This window comes from Panulirus ornatus, chromosome 29, assembly GCF_036320965.1.
Source record: "Panulirus ornatus isolate Po-2019 chromosome 29, ASM3632096v1, whole genome shotgun sequence".
NCBI classification, from domain to species: domain Eukaryota; kingdom Metazoa; phylum Arthropoda; class Malacostraca; order Decapoda; family Palinuridae; genus Panulirus; species Panulirus ornatus.
The window spans coordinates 16875404-16892243 of NC_092252.1; the positions used below are offsets into that span (position 1 = coordinate 16875404).

Sequence of the window (16840 nt, forward strand, 5' to 3'; positions counted from 1 at the left end):
TCACCACACTATCTGAGTATTAAACTGAGTAATTTGGTTTAATGATATAAACTGTGAAGCAGAGAAAGAAGCCTTATAGGAAATGAATATCTAAATAAAAGAAGCAGTTTTTGTCTTTTAGAAAATAAGGCCTGATCATCTTGTAATAACTGTGATCCATGCTCTTTTTATCTGATAAACAGTGTAAACTGCACCACATGAACCAAGAAAATGTTTTTTTATCCTAAAATTATATTCTTACAGGTGGTAAGCCATCTGAGTTCCACTCTGTCAGCCGTGTGGGATCTGGTTACACTCAGGCTGAGCTTGGAGAACTTTTGGATAAGCTTAATCCATATAAAGTTGGCCATCAACCTCGAAATGTTTTTGTGTCAAGGGAGAAACCTGAAGTGTGGTTTGACCCTCTCAAGTCATTTATTGTGCAGGTTAGATTTTACCAATTCCTTTTAATCTTAAGATATTAACTACCTTATATGCCAACACATAGATACAATATTGACTTTTTGTCTCGGTAGAAGCATTTAAAGAATATCAACGTTGATTTACTATTTGTATGTTAAGTACAACAATTAACATTACTTTATGTAGCAAGAATGGTAAAATTCAATTTTGAATAATGCACAGATTCTCCAAAAGAAGACATTTAAGTGTTTTAAGGAAAGTAATTGAAAACATTTGATGCATTGCCAGAAATGTCTCTTTGTCACACGTAGTGCTTGACAACACTTAACTCGTGTGACTCATTCTTTGTAACTCTAGATTTTCCTGTGGTGAGCACTTGGCAAGATGGTAGGAGCAATAGCTAGAAGCAGTAGGTAGGAACAATAGGTCATAGTAGTTGTTAGGAATATTAGGCAGGAACATTAGGGAGGTGTAAATAGTAGGAACACCAGGCAGGAGCGTCTTTGAACACTATGCTAGACTTGCCCTCTGCCAGTGGCCTGTTAAGAGTGAAGCACTTAAGTCTAAGAAGCGGCACTGGAGCTCACTAGTTATGGAGAGACTATCGCCATGGCCACCCCCGTAAGGGAAAAGGAGTCAGAGATATAGACAGATAGCCAGAAATGTGGAATGTCATGGAGGGTAGCATAATATGCTTGGTGTGCAAGTGAAAAAAGTATGGAATGTAAAGATAGCCTTGAACTTGTGATGACCTTGATGTTTAAGAAGATGAATTAGCTGAAGTTGGTATTCTGAAGGTGACATGGGCATAGATGAGTTATGTGTACAAGATGATTAATCACCCTGTTTATGTAAGCCCTACTGCTCATGGAAAGGATTTTTTTCCATACATATTCACCATTTCCTGCATTAGTAAGGTAGCATTCCAGAACATTTGGCTGAGCTTTAGAGGAAAACTCTTCACTTGGCCCCTTTCTCTGTCCCATCTTTTGGAAAAGAAAACTTGGGGGAGGGTATCCAGTCCCCTGCTTCTGTCCCTTTAAGTTGCCTTCTATGTTATGCAGGGAATACATGGGAAGTGCTCTTTCACCCTTATCCCCAGGAAAGGAAATGTGCACCATATTTTGACTATGAATCATTAATAGTATTATTTTCTTATGTTAGTTGTATGCCAACTTGTAGAGCTGGAGATTCCAGTTTTGTTAGGAAATTCCCACAGAATAGGCAAGCTTGTGTGCACTCACTTCACCCTATGTTAATGGGAATAGAATTAAAGATAATAGATAGAAGAATTGTTCCTAGGATAAGGGGAACAACACTACACACACACATCTACATGTAGAATGTAATAAAAAGGACAGGAGAAGGAAGCTGATAATCTTCCCATCCTTTGGTATCACTTTTAAAAGTATAAACAGAAGATAAAGTTAGGTGGAGATTTTTCTGAGAAGGTTCACTCATATGGTGAGGCAGTAGAAGGTGAGCTTTTATTGAAATATGAGAGAAGGATACTTAATTGAACTTTTCTGTGCATATTGTGCCAGCATCACATACAATCACTTTAAAATTTTTCCATGATGATTAAAGAACTTTGAAGATTTTGCTTATGAATTATGTTAAATAGATTCTTTAGTGAAAGTCTCCTTTGCCATACCTGGAGTGTTAGTATACCTTGTCATTTTGAAGCTTTTAGGGAAGAAGTGTGGACCAGTGGACCATATTCTGTTAAATTTCCTCCATACATCTGAAATTGTCTAACTTGAGCTTATCAGAGATTAAACAAATTTCCTTCACCCTGCATCAAAATTGTAATCACTTCACTAAAAGTACTGATGCCTTTCATTTACAGCCAGTCTGAGAAGGTAAGTTTTTAATCTTTTCTAGGCTTTCTTATGATTGTGGATGTGAACCAAAGAAATGCTTGCCATCACACTTGATGTATAATTTATTACTCTGCAAGATTACATTTTAGGCCCATAGGAGCATTAAATTCATTAGGTACTCACTGTATTTCCATGCCTTACTGAATTGTAACTATTAATTTCAAGAGCTACTCTCCTCAGATTACCCCACCTAGATTATAAGAATATCCACTCGAACATCAGAGCCCAGTATCAATGTTATTAATTTACTTATTATACTTGATCACCATTTCCCGCGTCAGCGAGACAGTGCCAGGAAACAGACGAAGAATGGCCCATCCACCCACATGCACATATATTCACATAAACGCCCATACATGCACATACATACACATATACATATCAGCATATACACATAGACATACACATACACTGACATATACATATATACACATGTACATATTCATACTTGCTTGCCTTCATCCATTCTTGTCACTACCCCATCCCACAGGAAACAGCATCACCACCCCCTGCTTCAGTGTGGTAGCGCCATCAAAACAGACAAAAAAAGCCACATTTGTTCACACTCAGACTCTAGCTGTCATGTGTAATACATTGAAACCACAGCTCCCTATCCACATCCAGGCCCTACAGACCTTTCCATGGTTTACCCCAGATGTTTCACATGCCCTGGTTCTGTCCATTAACAGCACATCAACCCTGATATACCACATCGTTCCAATTCACTCTATTCTTTTAACACCTCTCACCTTCCTGTATGTTCAGGCCCCAATCGCTCAAAACCTTTTTCACCACATTCTTCCACCTCCAGTTTGGTCTCCCGCTTATTGTTCCCTCCTTTTCTGACACATATATCCTCTTTGTCAACCTTTCCTCACTCATTCTCTCCTTATGTCCAAACCATTTCAACACACCCTCCTCTGCTTTCTCAACCTCTCTCTTTCTATTTCCACCCCATCCCAGAGGAAACAGCATCACCACCCTGTGCTTCAGCGTGGTAGCACCATTAAAACAGACAAAAAGCCACATTTGTTCACACTCAGTCTTTAGCTGTCATGTGTAATGCACTGAAACCACAACTCCCTATCCACATCCAGCCCCCACAGACCTTTCCATGGTTTACCCCAGATGTTTTACATCCCTGGTTCAGTCCATTAACAGCACATCAACCCTGATATACCACATCGTTCCAATTCACTCTATTCCTTGCACACCTCTCACCCTCCTGTATGTTCAGGCCCCAATTGCTCAGTCTTTTTCACTGCATCCTTCCACCTCCAATTTGGCCTCCCACTTCTTGTTCCCTCCACCTCTGACATATATCCTCTTTGTCAACCTTTCCTCTCTCATTCTCTCTGTATGTCCAGACCATTTCAACACACCCTCTTCTGCTTTCTCAACCACTCTCTGTTTCCACACATCTCTCTTACTCTTTCATTACTTAATCAAACCACCTCATACCACATGTTGTCCTCAAACATTTCATTTCCAACACATCCATCCTTCTCAATACAACCCTACCCATAGCCCATGCCTCACAACCATATGATATTGTTGGAACCACCATTCCCTCAAAGCTACCCATTTTTGCTCTCTGAGATAACGTTCTCTCCTTCCAAACATTCTTCACTGCTCCTAAAACCTTTGCCCCCTCACCTACCCTGTGACTCACCTCTTCCATGGTTCCACTCGCCACCAAGTCCACTCCCAGATATGCAAAGCACTTCTCCTCAAATGTATGATCAAATAAATCTATTTTGCACAGGTCAGGGCAGCTGAAATAGTAAAGAGTGATTTGTACCGAACAGGAGTGACATTAAGGTTCCCAAGAGTTGAGAAAGTACGCTATGATAAGCCATGGTACGACACCCTCACCACAAAAGAGTTAGATCAACTTGTACAGGTAAAACATAAAACATTACATTAATTTAGCGGTTTGAGTGAGTACTTTTGCTGAAACTTGAAAAAGAAAGTGTTTGCTAGCCCAGAAACTTAAGATGTCCATTAGGGTGATTGATTAGTCATGATGGGCAATGGCATTTTTTTTTTCCAGGCAGAGTTCATTGGGGTGATTGATTAGTCTTGACAGGTAGTGGCATTTTTTTCCAGGCAAATTCTGGATCATTTGAAAAATTTTAACAATCTTTTGGTTGTCTTAATGGTTCTGTTACTTTTGCCTTAAATGGAATGCACACAGCCTGAATTTATTCTTTGCATATATCTTGTGTGCTATGGTAAATAAGTTTTTCCATACTCCCCAAGTATTGCTTAACTTCTTTATTATTCTCAATGTCTTCAAAGTTGATTTTGAAAGCACAAGTGACAGATATGTTCACATTATCATCTTCAACAAATTTTAAAGAGCTTATCAATCTCTTTAGGAAGCTAGTGGCAAATTGGCCACAAAGCATTATATAGAAGCCAATAATGAGCCTTCAGCCAAGCGAAAGACCCCAACCAAAGCAGAGCAACCTTCACTGCCCCTACACTTCAGACCAGCAGATCTGTCAAAAGTGGTGAAGGTAAGATAGTACAATATCCATTTTTTGATAATATATGGCTTAATTTAGACTTTTTAGCCAGCTCACATATCAAGTAGTTCTCTAGTTAATCCTTCCAATTTAGTTAGCTATGTAGAGGAACCCACAATGAATAATGTCACTGTTACCTCGAATGCATGCTGAAAAATTATCTGGTTTGTCCTGGATAGCTGCATGAAGAATTCTCCTCAAAAACAATACTGTAATCATTTGCTAAACTGTTACTCCCCGCTTCCTACTCGTTCCATCATACTGACTATCACTTTATTGAACAACTGCTTGCTAATTTTTTGGCACTTGGTAGGGTAGTAGAGCTTAGGTTTATGGCAGCTTATTTATGAATGAGTTTGCCCACTTAATGGGTTGGTTTGTTACTTTCTCATTTAATATAGAAGAGTATAAGTTATCAGGGCATGTGAAGCATCTGGGGTAAATCATGGAAAGTTCTGTGGAAAGGGAGCTGTGGTTTCGGGCATTATTGCATGACAGCTAGAGACTGAGTGTGAACGAATGGAGCCTTTGTTGTCTTTTCCTAGCGCTACCTCGCACACACGAGGGGGGAGGGGGATGTTATTCCATGTGTGACAAGGTGGCGATGGGAATGAATAAAGGCAGACAGTGTGAATTGTGTACATGTGTATATATGTATGTGTCTGTGTGTATATATATATGTGTACATTGAGATGTATAGGTATGTATATTGCGTCTGTGGACGTGTATATATATACATGTGTAGGGGGGGGTGGGTTGGGCCATTTCTTTCGTCTGTTTCCTTGTGCTACCTCGCAAATGCGGGAGACAGCGACAAAGCAAAATAAAAATGATAATGATAATAAGTTATATCTGTGTTACAGTTTTTCTGAGATAGTATTAGTTACATTTCCTTACTTGTGAGCTGATGTCAACTTCTAGACCCACCATATTAGTTTTCAGAAGGATCACTTCATGCCTCTCCTGGTTGGTGAGATTGACTCTAGAAAACATGGTTTCTTGAGTGGGGGGAAATAGAATTCTTCACTACCTTTGTATTTCCTGTTTGTCATAGAAAGCAACTAAAGGGAGCATGAGTGGAGTGGGGTCTGAAATAGTCCATTTTGTGCATTTCAGTTTTTGAAAAATAGAACAGAAAAAGAAGCCAAACAAGGAGTGTTCATCCTCCTCAGAGGCTAAGACTGGGGGGTTTAAATATGAATGGATGTAACCAGAATCAGTACTTATTTCCTGGAGAGCTGTATCCAGTGCCAGTGCTTAGTGACTATTTTCTTAGTGATGTTGGAATAGTGTTTCAAGAAATTTCCTTCTCTTTATGGTACTTTATTCTATATCTAGTAACGTAAGGAAAAAGAAACTTCTTAATTATTGATATCAGACCTGTAAGTACAATTGTTTGGGAGAGTTCTTGAAAATTATCATTGGATTCTAAACAAAAATACATTGACATGAATTAGAAAGCTTTCATATGCTCCACTTTGTTTTGAATAGATAGAGAAGACTATAGAGTATTGATAATGGAATATATAATGATGAGATAGTTGTGCCTTTCAGAAAGATGAGATATTCTCTGGGCTTGAGATGTGTGTGATGGGGAATAGCGAGGACCACACAAAACAGGAACTTGAAACTCTGGTGGTGGAGCATGGAGGCTCCTTTACTCAGCACCCTGGTAAGCATTTACATAGGATATTCTAAGAATAAGTTTTTTCTCAAAAACTGATCCAACGAAGTTTAGTTGACACCGCATCTTCGTAGGGATGAAAAATAGTTGTTCAATATCAGAACTAAAACAGAAGGGTTGCTTTAAGAGAAAGAGGGCCATATTACAGTGAAAAGTCCCTGTTTGCATGGTACACTTTCACATGAAGGGCTGAGAACTGTTAGCATGACTTAGATTCTAACACATCACTCTTGCAAGAACACAGACTGAGCTAAGCCTCCTTTCTTCAAAGATTTTCGCTGAGTGGAGTCAAAGCAAAATGATATATGTTCCATATATATTGTAAACATGTTTCCAGATAATAATATCTTTGCTTTATGACATAATTATCATACAAAACTTAGCTAGCAAAATTATTTTAATGTACACTTTTGAAAGATTAGAGGCTTTGTTATGTAGGTGAACATTTTTGAAAGATTAGATGCCTTTTTATGTAGATGAATTATCCCTGGCAAGAGGGAAGACAGAAAACTACCCATATATCCTGTTTCTCATAGAAGGTGACTAAGAGGGGAAGGAGTAGGAGCTGGAAAACCTCCCTTTATGACTTTCCAAAAAAAAAAAGAACAAAGGAGCCAAGTGAGAATTTTTTTTTTTTTCATCTAAGGATGTCACCCATCCCTGGCACCACCTTGCTTATGTGGAAAATAGTAGATACATATTAGAATATTCAGTAATCTGATATTTATTGACTTTGTAGTACTATCTATCTGTATCTCTGATGCCTATTCCCATTGGAATTCCCTCAAAGGAGTGGCCATAACAAAAGGCTCTTGAAGTAAAGAACTCCAGTGCCGCTTTTTACCTTCTAGTGCCTCACCCTTAAAAAGCCACTGGCAGAGGGTAACTGTGGTGCAGTGTTTACAGAGGCTCTTACCTAATGTTCCTAGTGACTACTTATAGCTAATGCTCTTACCTACTACTTCTACCAAATGTTTCTACCTAATGCTCCTGCCTAAATGTCCCTATGTACTTCTATCAACTGCTCCTACCATTTTGCCGAAAGGCAGGGCAAGTATATAGTGCTCACCACAGGAAAATCTTGAGTTACATGGATTAAGCTGTGTGAGTTAAGTGTTGTCAAGTGTTACATATGACAAGGAGAGATTGTATGTTTGTAGACACAATGCCAATAGTCGACATGTTAGTGGGGCAGAAAGAAAAGACAGCTACGTGAGTCAAAGAAGTGCAACTCGACAACCACTAAAGTGCTGGCTCACTATTCAGATGTCACTAACCCTCCCAATACCCAGGTGGGCAGTACTGGTAATATATCTTCCTGGTCATTGTCTGCCTACCAACAGCTACCTGAAGAGTTTCTAGTACTTGTCACAGAATCTTATTGTAGCATTACAGCTTCAGTATTTTTCCATAGATTCAATTGTCAGTACATCAGCATCATTGCTGAGTATTCATTACAGAAGTTGTGTCATTGTAATAAACACACATTAGAATATGATGAACTTCCTTGAACTGCAAACAGTTCATGAGAACATCTTGGAAAGCGCTTACTCACAGGAGATTAAAACATTGTTTCATCCCTGTGAAATAGGGTGTATCTGTCTGGATATTATCTTCTTTAGGCACTGTTTTGTATGTAAAGTCAGCAGATTCTTACTCATGGAAATAATTCAACCATACAGTAACCCACTCAAATCTGTGACATTTTGGTGTGGTGGGTGAGGTAAGGCCAATTGGCCCCAACTTCTCATAACTTGTGTGCTCATGCTTAAGTTGTGCATATATGTTGACTATTGTTTTTAGCAGATTTCTCACCACATGAACTTTTCTTCTGGACCTTGAGGATATCAATTTTGTATTTCTTTTATGCATAGCTTGAATGGTCAATACTGTGCTTTGTTCATAATAAAGAACTCTTTGGTGTATAAGTGTGCAAGTACAGCAAGGCTTCTCAGTTAATCTTGTATTTAATGTGCTGATGCTGTGAACAGTACTGCTTTGCTCATGTTTCAGTTTTGCTTTTAAATGTCAATGTATGCATTTTAGATTTTTTTTTTTTTTTTTTTTTTTTTTTTTTTTTTTTTTGTATATCCAATGTGGGAAGTTTTAGTTTGACAAGCTGCAATGGTTTTTCTGGTTTGGCAGCAACCATAAGCCTCTTTTGTGGCTAGTGGTTAAGCCTACCAATTTTTATTTCATATTTTGCTTTTTTCATATTTTGTTTTTATCTTCTTTTGTCAATATTAACGAAAATTCTGTTTGTGGAGGTGCAGGTACAATCACCCACAGTTCTGGCTGGTGCAGTTAGCATTGCAAGTACTAATCTGGATTCAAAGCATCTCGAGCGTGGAGGGGTAAAGACGGGGGATAGGGCTATGGGGAGAGGAGCTGTGGTAGAAAAGTTAGGAAAGGAAGAGCCAGCAGTGTTTGATATATTATGATGACACAATGCTGTCATTTTTGTAAACAAATCATATTTGTAATTCATAAGGAAGGAGCAAGATAGAAAAATGTTAGTGAGCACATATTGTACTCTTCCTAACTTAGCTGAGATTTGTAGTATGAACATATCAATTAATAGCTATTGGTCTCTTCACTCTGTCCTGATCTTTCCTTCCAATCAAGATTAGCAGTTTGGATAAAAACAGTCAAAATCAAATTTCAAATTCTATTCCAGGTGGGAATAATGCTGGTAGTTGTGTGGCACCTCTCATACCCACCAACTGCCACCACTACCAATACTCCCACAGCAGTCTTCCATTCCCTTATGGCCTATATTATCTTGAGACAGAGCAGTTGATCATGTGTTCTTCATACAACCCTTTTCCCTCAACCACTTAGAGTGTGCTGTTCTAGCTTAAGCTACAGATATTTGAGCTTGAATATTTCAATGCTCAGCTTTCATTGTTTGCCAGTGGTAAAGAAAAGAAGTATAGGGCTATGAAGAAAAAATTATGAGAATTCAAAAGCAGTTATTGTTGGTAGATTTAGATCGACTACTCTGGCCTTATCAGAAATTTTAGTTTTTTAACTTGTTTGCTGGTAGTTAGACAAAGTATTTGGATGTTGTTGACTTTACTTTTAATTCACCTTAACTATATCAAGAATAAACCTTATTATGACCTACCATTAACCTTGAATATGGAGACTCTGCTTGACCCTGCTCTATAATGCAATGATATACCATGATTATTAGCTTAGCCATGATTATGGCTAAGATATGTTCGCATTGATGTGTGATGATGCACTTGCATGGGTAGGCCAAATACAGTATAATGGATTAGATGTCAACAGAGTAACTGGCCAAGCTTTCCACGATGTCTCCAAGGCATAGGGTAGATTCCTTTAACAAAGTTGAATTGTTATAATCTTACCACCTAATACCAACAAGGATAATTATGAATCAGCCATGACCACTCTGTTATTAATATCTGTCAAACAGTTTCACAGAGATTGATGACCTCGCAAAAATTTTTAATATCTTACTTTGTTGGATACTCAGGCCAATTGGAAAATTAATAAACACAAAGTTAGGGATGTTATTTGATAGAAGTAGTTGAGCGTTAATTATTATATAGGAGAGGGTGATGTTCTAATGGCAAATGGGATTTACTTTTCTTCAAGCTCTGATATTTTAGGAAATGCTGATTTCAAAATTTTACTTGTAGTTCCTTGAAAACTTGCCTTTCATAGGGTTAATCAGCTAGTTTCATGACTGCTATTTATTCAAAAGGAACACCTGAGTGGTTCAGTGTTAAAGCACAAATGAGCTCACCGCTACAATGAGAGAGAGACCCAAGCGGTCAACCATATCCTTTAATCTACTGAGCCCTACTGATGAGCTTGTAATTGACAGTATGGGAAGCTCATTAGTGGTATGAAGCTTTGCATAAGTTGTTGGACAAATGCAGAGGGTGCAACAGTGATGAAATAACTACTCCCTCTCCCTTGTGAATGATTCAGATCTATGAATCGATCCTCCCAGGGTTCACACCTACCAGAATGTTAGGATTGACAACACTGACAGTACCAGCCAGGACTGTAGGCAACTGTACATACAACAACATCCTGGAGTATTAAGGACCTTAACATAACCAGATTTTTTCATTCCTGTAATTCTATGTATTTTATAAATGAAAAGTGTATTGTTTATCTTGTGCATCAAATGAGCCGAACTAGGTGTGTTAGTCTAGGCCTTTAATCAATGTTTTGTGCTCTTTTTCTCTTACTGTGATCTGAATATGAATAATAAGAGCAATGCATAAAGAAAAACTTTTCCTTGAGAAAATCTTTACAAAATTTTCAAGATTTCTGACGTCTAGATTTTTGATATCGTATTGTATGAACATAGACTTTGATGGCCTTATATGTTCTGCATGCTATGCTCATAAGGGGATCGTAGTGAAAATTTTCCTAAGATTTTAGGGTGCTAGATAGAGGGGTTGAGATTTTTTTTCTCACCTTGAAATCCTCTGCATTTTTTTGCTAGTTTTTATGACACAAGTTGCTCTCAGGGTCATCTTACTACCCAGTTTTATCAGTAGGTGAGGCAAAGACTGACCTCAAGGCATAAGGTTCTCATTTCCTCAATTAGTGTGCTGATGATGCACAAGGATAATTGAGTTACTAGGTGTTTACCAAAGGGAAGTCCTTGCTATGTATCATTTGATTTATCCTTTGTAGAACCTTAGTTAGATTTTGGTTGTCAACAGTAAGGAGAACCCTATCAGTTTTAGGTGCACTACTCCATATTTTTTCAAGGTGAGACCACATTGTAAACCTGTGTCTTCAGTATAGCAAATAAAAAGACCTCAAGGCCTTGGGTTCCAATGCTCCTACTTGTGTATCAGTAATACACAAGGGAATCAAGTCAGAATGTCTACTCAGAGAGAATCCTTTCATTCCATCATGAGACTGTTCTTTCCAGAACCTTAATGAAACTTTAGTTGTATACATTCAAAAGAACCCTGTCTCACATTGTTGACCAAGGGTAACAAATCCATAACTATGATGTCTCAGGACATTTTTCAGTGTACCCTTGGTTACTCAATATCCTCTACAAACAAATCAAATGCTTCACTCTATGCTGAACCTGCTTTGTCTTCCAGTTTCTCAAAAGTGAATATAGAAAATCGATGAATCACACAAAGTAGAGCACTCAGGACAGTCACTGGCTGCGTAGTAACCACAAATACTCAACACTTACATAATGAAACTCATTTTTTTGCAACAGCACTAGACCCCTTTCATGCAAATCACCCTTATAACTAACCACCAGTCCCCAGGTAGAACAGAAATCTTACCTCTACCTCACACTTCAGCACCCTTTTCTCTCATGTCCCCCCACTGCCAGCAAACATTCACATGAAATGATGCATCAAGCACTGAGCAACTGCCCTCGCAACTCGGTCTTAAATACTATCCTGCCAGATACACCTATTGGAAACCACACCCCTCAAACAAAAAGTCACATTTTCCCATCTGTGCTTTGGACATCACCCACCCCTGTATTGCTATGAACACTCATTCAGCATATCCCAAGACCTAGAGGTTAATGGAGCATTTATCATGTGAAGGCATTTGGCACCCATATGCCACTCCTATATTCATGACCAGTGACAGAATATATCAGTCCATTTACACGTGGGTAAAGTGATTACGTAGGCTCTGATGGAGTGGTTAATGAGTTAATACAGTCCAAAAATTATATCCCTTGAAACATCATCCTTTGTGTCTTGTGTAATTACTTGAAGCATGTAAAGCAGTTTTTCTTTTCTTTTTGATCTTTTAGATTTTTTTGAGCCAAGACTGCAGTGGGTTTGCGGAGTAATTTTGAGTGGTGTCCAGCCAGCATAACCCCATCACTGTGCCTTGACATATTAGAGTCTTACAGCTTATTGTGCAATTGTTAGGCCTTTATGAACAAGCATCTTCCAAGCCAATAGATAATATGGTGATCAGAGAGAGTTATGTTCTGGCAGATGCACTATATTTGTAAGTGTAGAATGTTCTTTTTACTTTTCACAAATAAATGGATTCTTCAGTGCTCATAAGTCATTGCTTCCAGTAGAGATGTTGATACTTTAACAGCATTGTTTTGATAATGTAGACTACAATAATTAGGAATAACTTCCCCACAAAGTCATATAAAATTTTGAATTCATGAAGGTTCCCCAAAGATATGAATGTATGTGAAGGTTACAATATCAGTTGAATATTTTTTATATTCTTATTGTACTTTTAAGTATGTTATGTACATGTAAAGAGAATATTTAAGAATTTAAAGTGCTTATTGGACTTAAACCAGTTCAAACTACAACCAGCTTGCAATTCATTGTCTTAGTCTATTGCTATCATGAGACTTAAAACTGGAAACCTTAAGTGGTCAAAAATATACCAAACTGACCGAGATGTAAGGATGCTGGATTTTCAGTAAGTGCATGCAGTACATATTGCCATGCTTTAAACACATGAAGGACTGAACATATAATTAAAGTACAGTAAACTCTTGATTTAATGGACCCCAATTTAATGGATTTCAGATTTAACGGACCAGCCAAATAATAATTCTTTAATTAATAATAATTAAGAAAATTTTTTAAAAATCTAAAAATCTCAAACACCTCATCATGTGCATTTTATATCACCCTTGTTTTTGGTAGTGGGGGTATACTCGCTTTGTTTCATTCTGTCTACCTCAAGTTACTGTTTGGTCAGGTTGTATACAGAGATTTGTGACTTTATTTATTAGATAATTCTGCAATCCTTATAATTCAAAATGGCATCAAGTGATAGAAGAGTTTACAGAAAGCACATGAACTGTATATTGTATTACTGTATATTGTATTAAAAAATGGCCCATTGGTTACATTCTCAATTTAATGGACTTTCTACATTAATGGAGATCCCCTCCCCTGATTAGTTCATTAAATCAAGGGTTTACTGTATATGCAGTACTGTAATAATTCAGTTTTATGGTTATTTCAGAATATTTATTGTGTAGATTATGTTATTTGTATCAGGATTCTTAAATTCCGGTTGTCATGACTGCTTTCTTTATTTTCTTCTCCCAACATATAGGTCAGAACACTCATTGCATAGTAACAGATACCATTTCTGTCCGTGTGAAGAATTATGTTCTCTCATCAAAACACAATATTGTACGACCTTCATGGATTATATCATGTACCGAAAGTGGTTGTCTTCTGCCCTGGTGTCCATTGGATGTAATACACCTTCAAGACAAAGAACAGGAATACATGAGGGACTTATTTGATGAGTTTGGAGACAGCTACACTGAACCAACAGATGAAAAGAGTCTTAAAAGAATTATGGACAGTATGAAGAAAGAGGTCAGTATGGATTATTTTAGTGGTCAAGATTGTGTAGTTGGGACATATTCTTTATCAAACATATACCTTTACTGAACCCAACTTACTTATATCACTCATGTCCATCACCCCCTTTTGTTTTATTACTAATCCACATGATTGTAGATATTATTGTGACAGATGCTTTGTATTAATATGGATTTGCTATGTATGAATATGGATTCATGAAATCCCATCTTCCTTTAACATTATTTTCTAAATGTAAGAAAATTGGGAGGCAAAGGAGAATTTTTGCTTTTAAGGCTCAGTCATTTGTAACTGATTGCTGCCTTGCTAAGGTGGGAAAAGGCAAAGTGATATGGTGTAAAAAAAAAAGATAAAAAGATACCATGTGTATGTATCCAGTGCTAAGGAAATTATTGCTTACCAGTTACAATCATGATGATGCAAAAGCATGAATGGTAGCTGTCAAAGAAAATGATATATTTTCAGTATTAGTGGAATTATATTCTGCATAATGGGTATGAAGGTGGAATGTAAATCATTACTAATAAAAAGGCATATTGCTGTGTAATGCTGGACAGACTTACAGGATACAGATCGAATTTTTTGATTGTATTCTTAACAACAAAACATATATGTACATTGTTCAGCATGTTTATTTTCAGTCATGGTGCCCACTATCGGTTGAAAGAATGTGTGAATTGGATGAAAAGATATGTGACCCAGGTGATACTCGGGGTCTCTTCCGACGGATTAAGGCATATTTTGTGAGTATGATTTGTCTAATTTGTATAATGTATAACATTCACTTTAATCTTAGCTTTAGAGTGAAACTAATGAACATCTCTACTTATACATATTATCAAAATTCTACTTGCATGTTAAGTACCATATAGTTCATGCACTTTGATTTTAATTGGAGGGAGGGTATCATTTTTAGTTTTCTAAGGATGATTTGACATAGAACAAACTAAATGAATGTTTAGAGAGAGAATAAATTAGACACACATTTGTAAGAATGCATAAAGGTTTTTTCAGTAAGCCTTAAAACAGTAAACTGCATTTTGTTATATCTGTGTGTAAATTTGTTATATGGCTTTCGATTCATATGTGCCATTCAGTCAGATACCTCTTTATGTAATACTTCCTCCAGTCCACTTTATTTTTTCAATTAAGCAAATTCTAAGTTTTCAATGATATCTTGTATTACACATGATGATGAGCAAAAAATGATCCTGCCTTAGATTTAACTGACAGTATTAAACCTCATTATGTAAAAATAGAGATTCATTTCCATGTACTTCAGTGTGACAGTGAGGAGCAGAAGCTTGCAGCACTCACTCTACAACTCCATGGTGGCTTTGTGTGTGATTCCATGAGTAGTGCCACACACATTGTGACAGGGTGAGTTTTCCCCATGTGATTATCTTTGCCTGAATCAGCTTAACAACAGTATACCGTGCTTAGTTATTAAGCAGGGGCCCCTAGTATTCTAAAAGAATATCCCCATAAGTTTGTAATTAGGGGTAAGTAAAACATAATTTTCTAAGTAGAAGGGGTTGCAACTTTATGTAAAATTGTATATATATTCTATACACCATGCATGTTATGCTACTTCACTGCCAGATGTATGAGGTACACTAGTGGCCCTGTTTGGTATGCATAATGAAATGTGTGGTATTTTTAGAAGTGTTTTAGTTAGAAACAGTATGATTAGTAAGGGTTTTCATAAGAGATATCAGTAATTTTGTAAGAGGTTCACAACTTCACAAAAATTACATAATTAGAGGGTTATAGGGGAGAAAGAATACTTCCCATGTATTCCCTGCATGTCGTAGAAGGCGACTAGAAGGGGAGGGAGAAGGGGGCCAGGTGAGGATACTCCCTCAGAGGCCCAGTCCTCTGTTCTTAATGCTACCTTGCTAACGTGGGAAATGGCGAATAGTTTGAAAGAAGGGAAGAGGATTCAGATCTCTTATAGGTCTCCTTGACATTGTTGAACAGACTGACCTGTGCACATAAAAATCTTAGACTCTAGTGTTTGGTAACAATGCATGAAATGCCATTGCAAGCAGTAGCCATTAAACTGATCCTTGTTTTGTGACAAATCTCATAGCTGTGCTCTTGTCACTATATTATGAATTAAATCTTCCTGCTTCTATTTAAAATTAGAGCTGATGTTTGTTTCCACCAATTATCCATATATGTCACACGCGGCTTACCACCACAACATGGAATACTGTCACACATCTCAGTCACCCACAGGATTTCAGAGATTTTATAAACAGTATGTGTCATCTGGGTGGAAAGCCAGATGTTTTGAGCTCAGTCCCATTGTTAGTTTTGAAATAAAGAAATTTCAGGATAAGATTCTTAACATTTTTGGTGTAAAGAAAGTTATTTGGTCATTTATTCATGGTAATATAGAATGTTTGCATCAGTTTCATCACATTCAGAAAAGTTAACCTTGGTATTACAGTTACAGAGGAATATTCCCTGTATAAACTTGCTATTTCAAAGATTAATAAAGCAAACTTTGTAAGATACAATCTGTTGCTGTATTTTTCAGGATTGAAAGCAGTCAACGTCAAAGTGAGATGAATGGTCGACACTTGGTTACTACAGAGTGGATTTACGCATGCCTGAAGGCTGGAAAGAATTTAGAAGAAAGGTACTACATGCCAAAGATAATAGTTTTAAAGTAATAAACAACAGAACTCACAATGAGTTTCTGAGAAATGTTTTCTGTTATTATTACCTAACTTCCAAATCTGTCCAGTACACATTAATCTTAGGCACATATTTCTTTCAATTAGCTTAACAGGCTTTTTTGAACAGGAAACTTCTCAAAAGCCTCTTTTAGAAGAAACTCTGTGATGATTTACAAAACTAGTTATATGAGCAGAGCTAAGAATACAAATAGCATTTTAATGTGCATTTCTAGATGAAATGTTATCCCTGGGGATAGGGGAGAAAGAATATTTCCCATGTATTCCCTGCGTGTCA

The 16840-nt window shown here is 37.3% G+C and overlaps 1 protein-coding gene across 3 annotated transcripts in view; it reads left to right on the forward strand.

Moving 5' to 3' along the window:
* The window catches only part of DNAlig4 (DNA ligase 4), a 32938-nt gene extending 16365 nt beyond the window's left edge, over positions 1-16573 (forward strand). For all 3 annotated transcript variants that reach the window (XM_071679318.1, XM_071679319.1, XM_071679320.1), the window contains exons 12-19: positions 244-425; positions 4051-4188; positions 4667-4807; positions 6371-6488; positions 13581-13852; positions 14500-14601; positions 15141-15238; positions 16404-16573. In XM_071679318.1, coding sequence (XP_071535419.1) covers positions 244-425; positions 4051-4188; positions 4667-4807; positions 6371-6488; positions 13581-13852; positions 14500-14601; positions 15141-15238; positions 16404-16539 — 1187 coding nt within the window. In that variant the 3' untranslated portion in view covers positions 16540-16573. The remainder of the gene's footprint in view (positions 1-243; positions 426-4050; positions 4189-4666; positions 4808-6370; positions 6489-13580; positions 13853-14499; positions 14602-15140; positions 15239-16403) is intronic.
* The last annotated feature ends 267 nt before the right edge of the window (positions 16574-16840 follow it).